General features: G+C 44.5%; 1 protein-coding gene across 1 annotated transcript in view; it reads left to right on the top strand.

Moving 5' to 3' along the window:
* CNST (consortin, connexin sorting protein) overlaps window positions 1-17,336 on the top strand; it is a 73,256-nt gene that overhangs the window by 37,613 nt on the left and 18,307 nt on the right. The window contains exons 3-8 of the mRNA XM_084791877.1: window positions 4,138-4,325; window positions 12,570-12,600; window positions 13,866-13,952; window positions 14,418-14,532; window positions 16,708-16,729; window positions 16,907-17,003. Coding sequence (XP_084648003.1) covers window positions 4,138-4,325; window positions 12,570-12,600; window positions 13,866-13,952; window positions 14,418-14,532; window positions 16,708-16,729; window positions 16,907-17,003 — 540 coding nt within the window. The remainder of the gene's footprint in view (window positions 1-4,137; window positions 4,326-12,569; window positions 12,601-13,865; window positions 13,953-14,417; window positions 14,533-16,707; window positions 16,730-16,906; window positions 17,004-17,336) is intronic.

Below are 17,336 nucleotides of genomic sequence, written 5' to 3'. Positions count from 1 at the left end.
TGTCCTTGGTTGGCACAGCAGTTTGTGCAGGCGCCCCTGGGCCCAGATCCACCAGCCTTGATGGTCTCCTTATATGGTTCTTGGACCCTATAATTAACCTTCTTAAAGCCAAACATTTACAAAACTCAAAGGGCATCACCGTCAAATGTAACACTATCAAAATTACCTTAAAATCCACCCGGAGAAACACTGAACTTCCATATCACAGTGTGAACGCTCAAGCAGCTTTTCTAACGTCATTCAGCACAATAGAAAGTGCAGGCTCCCATCATGTTAGCTTGTAAGTCTGGTTATCCCAGTGTTGCCCTACAAAACAAGCCCATCCAGTGCTGAGAAGAGATGAGATATGAAGCCACGGGAAGACGTGAAGGAAATGTGAGTGCCTGAGTAAAAGAACCTAACCTGAAAGGCAATTGCATGTTATTCTATAGTGGACACAAGTCCACTCCTATTTAGACTAACAGTTTATAAATATTGGACTAAGTCTTTAACTACCATACATGGTTCTTTTTATGTATTTGGTTGGTTGGTTTTTGTTTCTTGAGATAGGGTTTCTCTGTGTAGCCTTGGCTGTCCTGGACTTGCTTTGTAGACCAGGCTGGCCTAGAACTCACAGAGATCCATCTGCCACTGCCTCCCAAGTTCTGGGATTAAAGGCGGGTACCACCATGCCCGGTTTTATGTGTTTTGTTTTTATTTGTTATTCTTGTGTTTGTGTGTGTTTTCTGTTTTGGTTTTTTGAGACAGGGTTTTCTCTATGTAGCTGGGGCTGTCCTGGAACTCACTCTGTAGACCAGCCTGGCCTCGAAATCACAGAAATCCACCTGCCTCTGCCTCCCAAGTGCTGAGATTAAAGGTGAGTGCCACCACATCCAGCTATTTGTTATTCTTATATTTGGGTTTTTTTTTTAGGGAAGGGTCTTTTACTTAGTCCAAGGTGGCTTTAATTTTTGCCTATGAATAGTGTTCTTATAAGTGGGGCGTGGGGCAGCCTCAGAGGTATTTTACCTGTCTTAATGATCTTTTAAACAGCAGGGAGGGTCAGGAGCACACCTCGGTTTGTCCACCTGTCTCTGCTGCCTCGTTTGGTGCTCACAGTGATCTCAGAAGGCAGATGCTGTTTCCCCTGTGCTGCGGAGAGATCAGAACAAAGCTAGGGAATCAGTTTCAGTTACAGGAAGAAGTACAGGAAGTCAGTGTTGGGAGCAGGCTGCCCGCTTCCAGGTTGTCCTTTCACTGGTTCTTTGGCAATACATACATGTATACATACATACATACATACATACATACATACATACATACATACATACATACATCTCTCTCTCTCTCTCTCTTTCCTCCTCCTCCTCCTCCTCCTCTTCCTCTTCCTCCACCTGTCTCTGCTTCCTCCTCTACTGGTGTTAAAGGCCTGGCCACCATGCCCAGCATAGACAGATAGTTTTCTTTTTCCTTTTTCATTTCTTTGCTTGTTTTTGTTTCGTTTGTTTTTGTTTGGGGAGGCAGAGGCAGGCGATCTCTGTGAGTTTGAGGCCAGCCTAGTCTACAAAACAAGTCCAAGACAGCTAAGGCTACACCGAGAAACCCTGTCTCAAAAAACCAAAAGGCAAAAGGGGAAAAAAAAAGTGCTAATCACCACTCAGCTACTTTTCTAATATGAATTCTCTGTGTCCTGTTAATGACATGAAACTAGTAAGGCCATATTTTAAGTGTTTGGTTTAAGTATTAAGTATTGATATAGTTAGAATAGCAATGTCTACTTCACGTGTCCCTAAAATAAAGAAAGTCCTTCTTCAATACCATACATAACAACAATTGATAGGATTATTTAAGCCATCACAGAACTCTCATGCACACTTTTGGCAGAACTACAAATAAAACCCACCATGTGGTGGAAGGCCCAGACCATTGTGGGTGGTGCCATCTCTAGGCTGGAGGTCCTGGGTTCTATAATGAGGCAGGTTGAACAAGCCACCATGAGCAAGCCAGTTAGCAGCACCCCTCCATGGCCTCTGCACCAGCTCCTGCCTCCAGGTTCCTGCCCTGTTTAGTTTCTGTCCTTCTATGATGAACAGTGATGTAAAAGTGGAAGCCAAATAAACCCTGTCTTCCCAAGTTGCTTTGCTCATGGTGTTTCATCATAGCACTAGTAACCCTAACTAAGACAATCTCTCAGTGAACCCAGAGCCCACTGGTTGGCTAGATTGGTTAGCCAGCCAGCCTCGGGGATTTTCCTGTATCTAGCTCTCCAGTGCAATTGTTTGAGACAGATTCTCTTATAGCCCAGTCTGGCCTCAAACTCCGTTTGTCACTCAAGATGGCATGGAACCTCAGACCTTCCTGCTTCTGCTTATCGTCAGCTGCTGGGGTTACGAAAGTGCACCACCAGGCCAGCACTCTGTGTTACCTAATCCAGGATCTCTGTGAGTGTCAGGACTGTTTCAATTGATCAGATCTAGGCAAGATTTGAGAATTCATCTCTACTTATAGTGAGTAACATTCTAATCTAAGGTCACTCTGAAAGATAATGCTCTACCTGGGCCCTGGCTCCTCCCTTGTCCAACAAGGCTCTTTGGCTGATGGACTCTGTTCAGTAGCGAATATTGTCTCAAAAGGTAAGCTGTAGGTGTGGGCAATACATCTCTGAAGTTCATGAGTGTGTGTGTGTGTGTGTGTGTGTGTGTGTGTGTGTGTGTGATGAATATGGTGTGGGGTGTGTGTTAGGGTGAGCATAAATAGGTAGAAGTGGATGGGAACTCTTCCAGCTTTTAAAATGTGCGAGATCACAGACAGGTATGGAGTATTTCCTGGGGAGGTAAAGAGGGTACCAGTCTGGCCAGAGCACTGGGTTTATTTGATGGACAGAGGAAGGTGGAGTTTGGGGCACATTGTGGAGGAAAGGAGCCTTGCTGAGACAGACCAGCTGAAGGACTGTATTCACAGGGATAAGTACATCACTTGGCTTGAACATGAAAATTAGAAGTGATGCTGAGGTTATGGTGAAGGCTGATGTTATCCTAACAGTTAACGTGGAAAGTGTGGGTGCATCTCAGAGGCTGTGGATGGGCTGGGCACTTAGCAGTGATGGCTCAGAAGTTTCTCCAGGGAAGATACCTCACTGGTAGCCACCTGAGTCCCCACAAGTCTCCTGGGACCTACAGGTAGCGCTAATGTTATAAAGAGAGGTGGCTCAGTTTGTTTAGCTGTGTCCCGGGGTGACACGCTTACCTTCCTGTTCAGGTCTCTCTTATTTGAGGCAAGCCAAAACTTCAGAGTATAATGTACCTTTCTATTGGGAGAATGAAGTTTTTGATCAGGCAGTAAGTTGCGTCAATTTCTTTATCTTTTTAATTCTCCTCTCTCTCTCTCTCTCTCTCTCTCTCTCTCTCTCTCTCTCTCTCTCTCTCTCTCTGTGTGTGTGTGTGTGTGTGTGTGTGTGTGTGTGTGTGTGTGTGTCCATATTGAGGCCAGAGGACATTAGATGTCAATCCTCATGTACCAACCACCTTTGTTTTCCACACAGTCTTTTGCTGAAGGCAAGGCTGGCTGGCCAGCAGGCCTCAGAAATACCCCTGTCTCTGACTCCTCATCCCTGGGGTTACCAGAGTGTACCATCATGCCCAGGTTTTTTACATGACTTGTGGGCACTGACTTGGGTTTTCATGCTTGTAAAGCGAACAGTAGCCTCCCCAGCCCCTCCTTACTGGTCCTCAGTCTGCGGAAAAGGTTGCATCAGTGCTCCTAGCAACAGCAAAGCATCAGCCCAGTCGCTCACGGGAGGAAGACAGTAATTTGTGGTTTCTGGATCTCCACCTGTCCCCATATCTTTTACTTTTACTCGAAAGTTTCTTCATTAATGGGAGTGCTAGTTTTTGGTATTGGGGGTTTTGTTTTGTTTTGTTTTGTTTTGTTTTGTTTTGTGGGGGGTTGAGACAGAGTTTCTCTGTGTAGCCTTGGCTGTACTGGACTGACTTTGTAGACCAGGCTGGCCTCAAACTCACAGCGATATGCCTGCCTCTGCCTCCTGAGTGCTGAGATTAAAGGCGTGCGCCACCACCACCTGGCTGGGAGTGCTAGTTTTAAAGCATTCCTCTGTGGCGGGGTCTAGCCTCATGCAGTGCTTTCCTTCACTTTCTGCAGGAGATGCCACCCCTTTAATGCAGACACAGAATGCAGCATCTCAGGCAACTGGTGAGGAGGAAGCTGCTGGAATGAACGTGAATGACCCACCAAGAGCTTCTGCGCCAGCGCTGCAGCCACTGTTCTCGCTGATCCGGGGCGAGGTGGAGCAGATGGACTCTAGAGCACTTCCTCTCTTCCTCCATCAGGTATGACGTCACACCCTTCACTTTCAGCCTCACTAACATTGATGCCTATTTTTGGAGTCATCTAAAATCCGGTTCTCTGTGATGGACTCATCCGCCCATTGTTGACCCTAAGTGCATCATGACTGGTGGGAAAGTGGGCATATTCTGGGTGGTGGACACAGTGTGGCCAGTGCTTCCTCTAAGTATAAAGAGGAATCAACATGTAAGAGTTTAGTAGGCTCTAACTGGAGGCCAAGAAGCCAAAGACTCCCTCACACGTGCTATAAAGAACATGGTTAAATGGGAGACATAAGTATGCAGATACAAGTGTGGGAGTTTGTACTGTCAGAGTGGGCGTGGCTAAGCTTGAGCTACGCAAGACAAGCAATTAACTTTGTCCAGTCAGTCGGCAATAGAGAAAAGAAGGCAGCTCTTGAGCTGGGTGAGTAGGTGCTGGTGCAGTTAATGGCATTGACTGCTCTCCCAGAGGTCCTGGGTTCAGTTCCCAGCATCCACAGGACAGCTCACAACTCTCTGAAACTCCAGTTCCAGGGTATCCTAAAGGCACCAGACACATAAGAGGTGCATAGACATACATGTAAACACCCATACACATAAACCTTAGAAGTTTTTAAAAAGAAAGGAAAAAGGTGAGCTTTCACAGCAGAGCAGCTAGGCTGTGAAGGCATGGCTGGGATGTCCCAGATGAAGGAGGCAAGAGACATGTGAGATGAGGGCTTGAGCCCTTAACAGGGAAGATGCCTTTGCAAGGGTGGGGCAGGGGGACATTTGCTGTTGTTATTGTTGTTTTGTCATCCTGGGGACAACTGTAGGCCTCACACATGCTTAGCAGGCACTCAGCTAACGAGTGACACAACAAATACCCAGAATGGCCGGGCGGTGATGGCGCATGCCTCTAATCCCAGCACTTGGGAGGCAGATCACCGTGAGTTCGAGGCCAGCCTAGTCTACAAAGCGAGTCCAGGACAGCCAAGGCTACACAGAGAAACCCTGTCTCCAAAAAAAACAAAACAAAACAGAACAAAACAAAAACAAATACCCTGAATGCAATGGGCACTTTAGAAACAGAATTCTTCTGATGATTGGGAGGTGGGGTGTGTTGTAAGGTGGAGAAAGAGGAGCGAGGAGGCCTTCAAGACAGCAGTAGGAAACCCTCTAACATATGAGATCACGCGAAGACATGTTAAATGTTTGTGATTTGCCTTTTATTAGCTGGTTTTTTTTTTATAAGCTATTAAAATGAAAATAATTGTTACTTGGGACTAGAGAAAGGATCTCTGGGGTGTTCTTTTTTTTTTTTTTTTTTTTTTTTCTCTCTCTCTCTCTCTTTCTTTTTTGGAGATGGGGTTTCATGTTTCCTGAATTTGAGTTTCTTCTCTTCCTGCCTCCTCCTCCTGAGTAATGTGATTGCAGGCATGACCCAGCATACCCGGTTTATGTGGCACGAGGGGTCATGTCAAGCCCAGGGCTGAGCAAGCACTCTACAAAACAGAGCTATACCCCACCCCCCACCCCCGACCCCTACCCCCCACCCCCGCTCTTAACTTTTTATCTCATTTCCTTCTGCTTCAACTTTTGCAGTAAATAGTAGTAATTTTAACTTTTTTCAAAGTATAAATACCTTTTGTTCCAAAGCATTAAGATGTGTATGTTTACAGATTTATTCCTTGTTCTGTGGCTGCTGAGGAAACATGGCCGTCTGCTGGGTCTCTAGAACAGAACTGACTCACCATCCCTGAGGACCACCACACTGAGGCAGCCCTTCCATGGCTTTCAGCCTTCACTGCTTCTGCACAGTGGCTTGCATTTGCAAAAGATGTTCCCAGCTGTTTCATCCACCTTATCACCGTCTGTTCCCAGTGGAGCAGCTGAGGTTGCTGCTCTGATCAAGTTCCTCAGCATTAGCACTGGAATTTGCTATAGTTAAAATAACCCAGAAGAAGTTCGAATATGGGTTGCATTTAAATAGCTTTTTCTTTGTTTGTTTTGGTTTTGCTTTTTGAGACAGGGTTTCTCTGTGTAGCCTTGGCTGTCCTGGAACTCACTTTGTAGACTAGGCTGGCCTAAGATATTCGCCTGCCTCTTCCTCCCAAAGTACTGGGATTAAAGGCCTGTGCTACCATGCCCAACTAAAGCATCGTTTTTAATAAAGGTTTTGTTTTTAAGAGAGAGGGAGACAGAGAGAGAGAGAGAGAGAACACCCTAGATGACTGAAGAAGAGGTTGTATCACCAGGAGCTGGAGTCACAGTACATTGTGTGCCGGGACTTGAACTGTGGCCCTCTGGAAAAGCAGGCGCTCTTGACCTCTGAACCCTCTCTCAAGCCACGAGCATCATTTTTTATGTGGCTGATGGGATCATAGGAGAGTGTTTTTGTACCAAAGTGATGTACGTGCAAGGATTAGAGATACTTGAAGTGAGACCTGAAGCTCTTGAAGGAGTTTCTTGGGGAAGAAAAGATGTTGAAGGAGAAGGCGCAGAGAGAAAGCAGATTGGACGAAATGACAGTCAGTGCCAAATCAAGGGTAAAAGTATGTGGCTATCGATTTCCTGTGGTTTGAACTCCCTTGAAGAATTTCAGTGCAGTTTTGGAAAAAGAATATTTAAGATAAAGATAGAAATAATAAGACAGGCAGATGTTTTCACGAAGTTTCTAGCCTTAAGCCATAACTGCATTAGAATTAAGAAAGTTTTTCCCATGGCAGGTGATCCCAGGGCAGAAGCAAATCAGGGGGTGCGGGTGAGGAGGGAGGAGACCCATTTTAGTCAGGAAGACAAGAAAAATCCATTTGTATTTCACAGTAAAGTTCCGCAGGCCTGAACGTGAGGAAAACGCCCTCCCCCACACCCCTCCGGAGGAGAAAAAGCACTGGCTTCCCACGTCCCAGGTTATCCCATTGGTAGTGATTGGAAGGGAACTTAACGGCACCCGGGACTTTCAGTATAGAAATGTTGATATAGGGTGTGCTCAAAAGTAAACAAAGCTAGAAGTCCGCATCCCCGCAGGGGATCCAGTCGTACAAGAAATCCAGACACCTTGGTCATCTTGTCAAAGGGGGGCTGTGCTGAGGTGGCCGGGAGAACCTCTGTCTCCCCGGCCAGCCTGCCTCAGGCGTTTGGATGAAGCCAGTGGTTTTTCGGTTTGTTGATGGCAGCCACTAGGTATGGCTGTACAGAAGGGACCCTGGGGCTGCAGAGAGGGGAGGGGGACATTAGACAGCTCAAGCTTGAATCCACCCCCATCTTCCAAGAGACTCATTCATCGGATGGACCCTAAGTACCCACCAAAGCACAGTTACAAAATGATTAACCTGGGGGGACAGGGGAGCTGAAGCTGAGACCAGAGCCTCTGGGGGAGGCGGGGGTTGAAGGTCAGCCCAGGCTGCACAGTGAGTTCCAGCACAGGCTGAGCTACGGCATGAGACAATGTCTCTAAGTTGAGCCTGAGACCAGTGCGTGGTGGGACACTCCCCAACACTAGGAAGGTTGGCGGGGCTTTGTTTCCCGTAGACGTGGGTCGCCCTGACCATTTGTTAAGATGAAAATGACACATTCAAGGTCCACAGTGCTAAGTGTCAGGACTTGGACTAGAACAGTCGAACCATTCACCTCTAAAGCCACGAGGCAGCTGCTCTGCCAGGCTGCTCTCAGGTTGAGATAAATGGGCAGGGAGGCGCCCTGCCTCTTTGTCCTGCTGGCCTTCGGTGGAGGGCATTCTTTCAGGGTAAAGATTCTGCAGATTTATTTTTGAAGTTTCCCTCTTTCCTTAGAGAAGCACTTACTTTTGAGGCCTGGCTTTGTAACTGTCGTGGTTCTAGAACTCAGATGGGGAGTGCACGGCTACAACCCAACCCTGGCAAGGCTGACTCAGGAGGAGTGTGGTGACAAGGTTGAGGCCACTGGCCTGGTCTACATAGCGAGTTCAAGGTCAGCTTGGGTAACCAAACCTGTAAAACCCTGACTCAACAACAACAAAAACTACCACAGAAACCAAAAACTGACTGAAAATTATATTTCTGCAGCTTCTTCCCCCCCCCCATCTGATTATATAATAGAAATGAAACCCATCAAAACTTCCCCCATGAGAGCAGTTAGTAAGTAACCACCTGCCAGCAGTGCACAAATACAAAAGGTAGGGCGGTGGCTTTCAGGGGACACGTCTAAGAGGAGAAGTCAGTACAGCACTGTTTACTTTTCTCTGGCAGTCTGTAGATGAAAGGTTCCTAGCAGTTTCCGTTAGGCGTGACCCAGCCTACACCGGAACCTGCCTTATAAGCTCATGGTGATCATGTTGAGTGATATCCCAGGTGTTGGCAGCTCCATATTGGCCATGACAGAAATGTGCACACTGGGGTCCCCAACACCCAAGAGCCAACTTTGAAAGGTTTCCTAGTATGTCACTCTCTCTCTTTGTTTGCTTTTTGGTTTTTTGTTTGTTTGTTTGTGTTTCGAGACAGGGTTTCTCTATGTAGTCCTGGGTGTCCTGGAATCACTCTGTAGACCAGGCTGGCCTTGAACTCAGAGAAATCTGCCTGCCTCTGCCACCCAGAGTGCTGAGATTAAAGGTGTACACCACTGCCCAGCTTAAAAGACAGACTCTTAAAACAATTTACCACTTAAAAACATTTTTTAAGTAAAATAAGTGTAGAATCCAACTTTACACTGAAAATTTACAACAAAGTAATTATCTTCATTACTTGTATAAAATTGTTTTTTGTTTTTAACTGAAACTAATACATAAGGTGTCAGTATATGACCTCAAATTTGTCTCCACACATACTGTTTCTTCTGACCAGAGTTGCTCCTTTTTTACTGCTGGGTTTTTGTTTTTGTTTTAACCCCCCCCCCCCAAAGATTGATTGATTGATTGTGTATACAGTGGTATGTCTGCACGTACACCTGCATGCCAGAAAAGGGCATCAGATTACGTTATAGATGGTTGTGAGCCACCACAGGGTTGTTGGAAATAGAATTCAGGACCTCTGGGTGAGCAGTCAGTGGCTTTAACCTCGACATCTCTCCAGCCCCCTTACTGCTGGATTTTAAATTTGAAAACTACTTTATTGCTCTTTGTACTGGCAAGTCCCTAGAAAACAGAGATAGTGATCTCCATATGATACCTTTAAAAAAAAAAACTAAAAACTAAAAACCTAGAGGAATCAGTAGAAATTGTTCTGAGAGTGTAAAGTGGTCTGGCTCTGTGACTCAGCCAACCACGGTGCTTGTCAGCAAGCCGCGCATCATGAACCAGTCCCCAGAACTTGCATGGTGCAAAAAAAAAAAAAGCCCAAATACTGCAATCTGTCCTGTGGTCTCCACTTGTAGCAGAAAGTTTTGCTTTTTTTTTTTCAAATATAGAAATAAAATTTATATGTGGATAATCAGAATATGAGACTCATATACTTACTACATAAAAATTCTGCATTGCAACCAAAAACTTCAGTAGCACCGTATAAACAGTAGTGAGAACACCTAGGAAACGGTTGCCTTGTGGCATTACAGGCCCACAGCACTGAGGTCATCCCCATAAAATACCATTTCTTTTGTGTTTACTTATCTTCCTGTGCTATGTATCGAACCCAGGGCCTTGGCCCATCCAGTGCTCTACCACAAGCTCCCTCCCTGGCCCATACAGTTGTTGAACCCAGACCATGAATGAATATTCCTTTAAGAAGTGCTTGCTGAGTTTCTTTACAACATCAGCCCTGCTGTCCCTCATGTCTCAGAGCCCTGTTACTGCTCCATGGGGCATGTCTTAAAATACACGGCAAAGGTTGCTGCTAAGTTTCTCTGTGTAGTCTTGGCTGACTGGGCAAGATTTGTAGACCACCACACCAGGCTCCATTACAGCTTAAAACAAAGCCGGGCGGTGGTGGTGCACGCCTTTAATCCTAGCACTCAGGAGGCAGAGATAGGTGGATCGTTGAGTTCAAGGCCAGCCTAGTCTACAAAGTGAGTCCAGGACAGCCAAGGCAACACAGAGAAACGCTGTCTCAAAAAACCAAAAAGAAAATAAAAGTTTAAAACAATATTATTTTACTCAATTTTGTATGTTCTTGAGTCTAAGAGAAAGACACTTGACAGATGGTATACTGTTGGATTAGTGAGCATTTAGTTGAAAATAAATGCCAAAGCACATGTAGGATTGCAAAACCAGGCCAGCAAGTGTGAGACGGATCATCAAAAATGCAGTGGAGACTTTTTAGGAGGTCAGAGGTTTTTTTGAAATTCTTAATTAATTAATTGTATTTGTTAGTGACAGGGCTTTCTGTGCAGGCTACCCCTGAACTCCTGGGCTCAAGCTATTGTTTTGGCCTTTTCCTCAGTAGCGGAGATTAAAGTGCAAAACTGATTGATTGGGGGGGGGGGGGATGGGAGATCAGCTCCTGAGACTGGACTCTCTCTAGTAGTCTTCAGATGTGTGAGACTGCAAATGTTCAACTGTTAACACTGCACTTGCCCTGGGTCTCTCTTCCTGTTGTTGTTGTTGTTGTTGTTGTTGTTGTTGTTGTTGATGTTGTACTGGGAATTGAACACAGGTCCCCACACACACTAGGTAAGCACCCTGCCACTGAGCTACCTCCCCGAGCTATGGACTCAGAGTCTGAAGCATGCTGAGCTGTATCAGCTAGCTAGCCTGGTCTTTTTAAAAATAGCAATGCCGCGCCAGGCCTATAATTAGCACTCAGAAAGTAGAAGCAGAAAGATAGGCAGCTCAGAGTCATCCTTGGCTATTTAGTGAATTCCAGGCAAGCCTGTGCTACAAGAGATCTTGTGTCAAAAAATAAATAGGTCTATGCCCAGAGCTGGAGAAATGGCTCAGCAGTTAAGAGCATGTACTGCTCTTCCAGAGAACCTGAGTTCTGTTCCCAGCACCCACACCAGGAGGATCACAGCTGTGCATAACTCCAGCTCCAAGGAATCAGGTACCTCTGATCCGGCAGGCAGGCACCTACACACACATGCACATACGCATCACACACATGATTAAAAATGAAATAAATATTTTAAGAACAGTAGTGACATGGTGGCTCAGATGGGAAAGCAGCTGCTGTGCAACCATGAGAACTTGAGTTGGGTCCCCAGCATCTGTGTAAAAAAACAAAACAAAAAAACAACAACAAAGCCAAGGCAGCTGTGGTGGTGAACAAGCAGATCCCCAGCAGTCAGTCTAGCCAACTGGTAAGCTCCAGGTTCTGTGGGAACCTGGAGTCAAAAAAAAAAAAGGTGCCTGGCCAGGTATAACCACACCTGCTTTTAAATACCAGCACTCAGGAAGCAGAAGCAGGTGGATCTCTGTGAGATTGAGGCCAGCCTGGGCTACATAGTGAGGCCCACCCTTAAAAATAATACCAATAGGGCTGGAGAGATGGCTCAGAGGCTAAGGGCACTGACTGCCCTTCCAGAGGTCCTGAGTTCAATTCCCAGCAACCACATGGTGGCTCGTGACTATCTATGGTGTGATCTGGTGCCCTCTTCTGCCTTGGAGGTGTACATGCAGTACAGAGCATAAATAATAATAAATAAATCTTGTTTTTAAAAAGAATAATAATAATAATAACACCAATAATAAAGGTGGAGAGCAGTTGCAGAAGACACCCCACGACAATAAGTGAAAATATCACAGCATGCCCTTGCCTTGTGGTGCTACTTAAAAAAGCAAGAAGATCCAGAGTTATGGTCATCCCTGGCTGCATATGGCACTGAAAGCCAGCCTGGGCTACATGAGACCCTAGGCTCAAACATCCACAGACAACAGAGCCAGTGTCCCATGAGGGTTTGAGCGGGTAGTTTTCAAATTAGAGATGAATGATGTTACGGTCTCATGTACTGTGACATTTCCACCCTGTGTGTGTGTGTTCCATGGGGGTCACACAGATGGAACTCCAGTTGACAGCCTAGGCAGATGTATCTCCCCCACTGAGCCATTTTGCTGACCCCATTTCTAACTTTTAATTTATAATAAAAGGGAATAATCTTTTTAACCTGTTCACCCCTATTGTACCTTTGTAAGCCTATAGCTTTCTCCTCATCCTTAAGCATTAGGGCTTGAGACTGAAGAGTGCCTGTAATGAGCTTCTCTTGACTGAGACCCGAGGATTGTGTCTGCACCTACAAAGTTCCTCTGAACTCACCAATGCAGTGAAACTGCTTTTGAGACTATCAAAGCAGCCTTTCAGGATCTTGCTTTCTCCCAAGTGTGTCCTTTCACTCAAATATTAATTTCTTCTTTTGTCTTTACAGGTAGCTGAGACCTATTTCCAGGAAGAGGACTGTATCCTTTTCTTAATTACAGAGAGAAATTCGTAGAACACTTAAAGAGCTATCTTTTTTTCACATTGAGGTCTATGCAACAAAATGTGCAGACCGCAGGGATTCAGCAGGTTTTGGCAGCTGTGTGTGCCCTTGTAACAGATGCCTCAAAGAGCAAGGTGGAGGAAACAGGTCACTCCAGAAAATTCCCTAGAGCCACCTAAATTTGGCTTTCCTTAAAGAAGCCCTAATTCTACCAACGTTAAATATTCATGTTCAAGAGAATGGAGAAAGCATGTGCTGCTAGGAAGGGAAACTTTAAAAATCTGGTAGGTTCTCTTGCTCTTAAGCACACAGTCAAGCATTCTCATGAGGGAGAGTGTTGCCGGACAGCATCGCACAGGAACTGATGCTTGCTGCAGCCATGGTCCTGAGCTGCTCAACAGCAGGCCTGTTTGCAGAGAAAGGCATCACTAGGAGGTTCTGTATTTTGGAGAACATCATGTTAAGATGCAACTGCATCACTGGGCAATTTAGATTTGTGTTTTAATGGTCCCTCACAGACAGACATGTTTTATGATGCATGGCTGTGTATAGCTGCAAAGGAAAGATTAGGTCTTCACTAGTAACCGACAAAATAACGTTTTCAAGTAGACCTCATGTAAGCATTTTAATAGGAGGCAGCCAGTCCTGGGCAGAGGGAGCTAAGGGGTTCTTCTCCTGAGCCTGATTTAGAGTCCCAAGGATTGTTAAAGCGACAAAGGAGAGAGCTGAGCCGCTTAGTGTTCATGGGAGGACACAAAGCTAAACATTTTTTCTAGGTCAACATTTAGAACATTGCCCAGAGGAAGCTGGGCAGTTGGACAGAGCTTCTTGACCTCCTAAAATACAAGTTAGCATGGTACAAATGGGAAGCCAAGTAGTCAGAAGATCAACAGTTAAAAAGTGGAATCATATGATAATTAGGAAAGTCACTGTGGTGAATTTTTTTGTTTTTGTTTTATTTTGTTTTTTGAGATAAGTTTTTTCCCTGTGTAATAGCCCTGGCTGTCCTGGACTCACTTTGTAGATAGTGTGGAACCCAAGTACCTCTGCATCATAGATAGATTGTACTTGCTGTAAAGCCAGGAAACGTCACATCAGATGTGGTTAAATGTAAAAATATTTAGAGTCTTCTCGTGTTTTGGTCAGGTACACATTTCTTGGTTTCAGTAGGACATTTCTTTGCAAACCTGGTGTTTAGTGTAGATCGTCTTGATTTCTGTTTTCCTCACATTTTCTGTTCAGATGAGAAAGCAATGAAATTCATTCAGCTTGAACGACTATATCATGAGCAATTGCTTGCAAATCTTTCTGCCATCCAGGAGCAATGGGGTAAGTAGGGACTGAGCTGGAACTCAGAATTAGCCATAATGTAACAACTCGCTATCTACAAAGTTAGCACATTGACCTGGTTTTGCATGTTAAAAGAACAGAAGTCACACAGTCAAGTTACTGTTACAGAGCACAGGCTGGGGGTGTAGCTTAGGGTGGGAGAGCTGCCTACCAAGCGTAAGGCCCTGAGTTCCCCCAGCTCGGTGAGAGAGAGAGGGAAGAGGAGGGAAGGCGGACGGACGGTCTGTATCTTGCTCTTTGTAGCTCTTCTTCTTTCTTCTGCACGTGTGCCGGGCTCACTTTGTTTGTAGGATGATGTTTGCATGTACCGTGAAGTAATCATTTAGCTCTGTCTAACTGTGTTGACTTTTGGGTTGCTTGAGAAGCTAGCCGCACTTGAATTACAACAGCGGAGCCCAAATACATTTTGTAAGAGCCAGTGACTAACAAATATTTTACGTTTAGAAACAAAATGGAAAGCTGTCCAGCCACATAGAGTGCCGCCTCTGAGGAATTCAGAAAAGGGGTTTAATGGTGACGATTTTGAACAGCTTGCTAAAATTTGCACAACTCATCAAGAGTAAGTATGGCACGATTTATTTAAAGTAAGTTGGAAAAGTTGAAAATATACATTATGTTGAGTATTGAAATGTATGATCCGTTTCTTTGTTTTCTTGACGTTTTCAACTTAAGAAATTAAACTGAGTATAATAAAATTTTAAGGTTCTTTTCTCAGATTTTTTTTCTTCCTTACTGACTTTACTAGGTTTCCATAGGCTTAGACAATCCTTCTAACTAGAAGTGTTGATAATTTACATACTTTGTGATTAAGATATCAGACAAGTTACATAATCTAAGTTGTGCATTAGGACTTCTCCTCCTCCTCCTTCTGTTCCTCCTCCTCCTTCTTTGTATACAGTGTTTTGCCTGCATGTACACCTGCACACCAGAAGATCTCATTTTAGATGGTTGTGAGCCACCATGTGGTTGCTGGGAATTGAACTCAGGACCTTTGGAAGAACAGCCAGTGTCTTAACCTCTGAGCCATCTCTCCAGCCCTTTTCTTCTGTTCTTTTAAATCATTATTTACTTTAATTATTTTAACCTTATTAAGTATATATACACATTATTATTATTATTATTATTATTATTATTATTATTATTATTATTATTATTATTTTGGCTATCTTCCAGTGTTTGTGTGTGAAAAGAAAAGCTGTAACCTTTTAAAGAATGGTCTAAAAAGCACAATATGTAATATTTAACCAAAATGATGGAAAACTTCACTTACCTGATACTTTCCAGGTGCTTGATTTGTGTCAGGGAGATAGATTTTTAAAGATTAAATTATCCTAATAATAAAGCTGGTTTTTCCCCCTGCTTATCTTTGTTCTAAATTCCTCACAGGCGCACTCACAGCTCTGAAGGCGAAAGGAGTGTGATAGTGTTTCAATGTGCCCACTTCCCAGCTTAGGCCTGAGTCCACTGTACAAAGGATAAAGGACTTTGTGTTCTGCTGGCAACTCTGTCCCCTTCTCTTCAGAGTAATGGGCAGCAAACTAAAGCTCTGTGTGCTAATAATGAAACAATCCCAAGGAATGCCTGCTTAGCTCATGCAGGAGAGAGGACATTTGCTTGGGGAGCTGGCTGTCCCGGAGCCCCGAGTGACTGTAGGTCTGGCTGGCGATGTCCCATCAGCCTTCTGAAGATGCTTTCACTGCGCTTAGGCAGGTCGAACCTTTGCAGCCGGTTCTTCAAAGATTCTGAATTATAACCCATTTTCTTAACATGTTCCTGTGTTGGCTTCCTACTTTACATTTTCATCATATTCAGAACAGTAGAAGCCTTTAAAGTAAAAATAATTTATTTACTGTCTATATGCTCAATGCAGCTACCTCCCACTACCCTCCTGAAGGACCTCACAGCTTGTTAGTGTGTCCTAAGTGTTTGAAGTATTTACTTGACCATAATAGGAGCATGGTATGTTTAGATCATTGTACCCCAAATTATGTCTCATTGTAGTTCAGTATATGAGCATGGTCAGTTTTTCCCTACCATTGCCCATGTGACTGACATTCCTAACAGTATCCAAAACACTGTAGCCTCTCAGGTGTCCCCCACCCCCACCCCCTCCACACTGAAGTACCAAATCCGTGCTCTTCTCTCCTCCCCCAGGACTAGAACTTAGTTCTGTAGCCGAGTTTACATGCCTGTAATTTCCTATACATGGATCACATAAAATATGGCTACTGTTTCTAGAGTCTTCAGTGCATCACTGTTTCTGGGTTCTATTTTGTCACACACAGTGTCGTCTGGCACGTTTTGCTACTGTGCCAATTTATTGTATGACTGTCTAGCAGTTTAGGTGCTCCCTTCATGTATTTGTAGACATTTGAGCTAATTCCAAGTATTATGATCATAATAAAGCTAGGATTTATTTCATCTGTTCCTTTACTGGCATATTGTGAGAGTGGTACTCCTTAAAACCTAACACTTGAAAGTGACTTGCCTGCCTATAGGTAATCCAACGTAAGTATCTTCTGCCATAATCTGTCAATAATAATTGGCTATCGGAGGAGACGAACCCATGTAGCTGTACTTTGAACCACGTAAGCCGGTGGCAGCGGTTCAGCCCTGGGAGTGATCTGAGCTAATAATAGAACGCAGAGACACTCTATTTTTCATAGTTGCTTCAGTGGCATTTGTTTGGAAGCATGCTGTTCTTTTAAAACTATGTTTTTCTTCTTTTCCACAGCCCTCTCTTGTCCAAGCATAAGGTAAGAGGCTGTTCCTTCTGGAAGCATTCACGGGGAGCACGTCAGCACCTCAGGCCTGCAGGCCGGACTGCACCAGACAACCTTTTCCCAGCATGCTTGCAGTTTTCTAACTTAATGCAACAGTTCCTCAAAAAAAGTTATGATTATTTTTCTTCCTTTTAAAAAAACCTTTTTTAGATAGCCCCTGTGGAGCGGTCACCGGGGAGGAAATGCTTTACGAGGGCGACAATGTCTGAAGAGCCAGAGGGAAGAGGAGCGACCGCCAAAGAGCCAGGTCCGTGCGGGTTGTACTAGAGAAGGTGGAAAAGAGCCCGGTGCCTGTGGAGTCTTAAACTGTTAGGTCTGAATTGCTGTGTGGGAAGCTCTTTTGCATTTAGGTTTTTGTGCATGTGCTTTAAAAAAAAAAAAATAGGAACTCCACATTTTTAGATAGCTAGAAGTAATAGAATATAAATTCTTTAAAAAACAAAATAAACTCTGTACTGTCAGTAGGCAAAACATAGTACAAAAAGATTATATATGAAGGTGGCCTGAAATGGCTTTGGTGTGTTTAGAAAGAACAACAACAACAACAAAAACCAAAAACAAAGAAACAAGGCAACCATTG

Source organism: Acomys minous (genome assembly GCF_964271855.1).
Source record: "Acomys minous genome assembly, chromosome: 1".
Taxonomy (NCBI): Eukaryota; Metazoa; Chordata; class Mammalia; order Rodentia; family Muridae; genus Acomys; species Acomys minous.
Note: the sequence above shows the minus strand (reverse complement) of the source record. Positions and strands in the feature narration are given on the sequence as shown.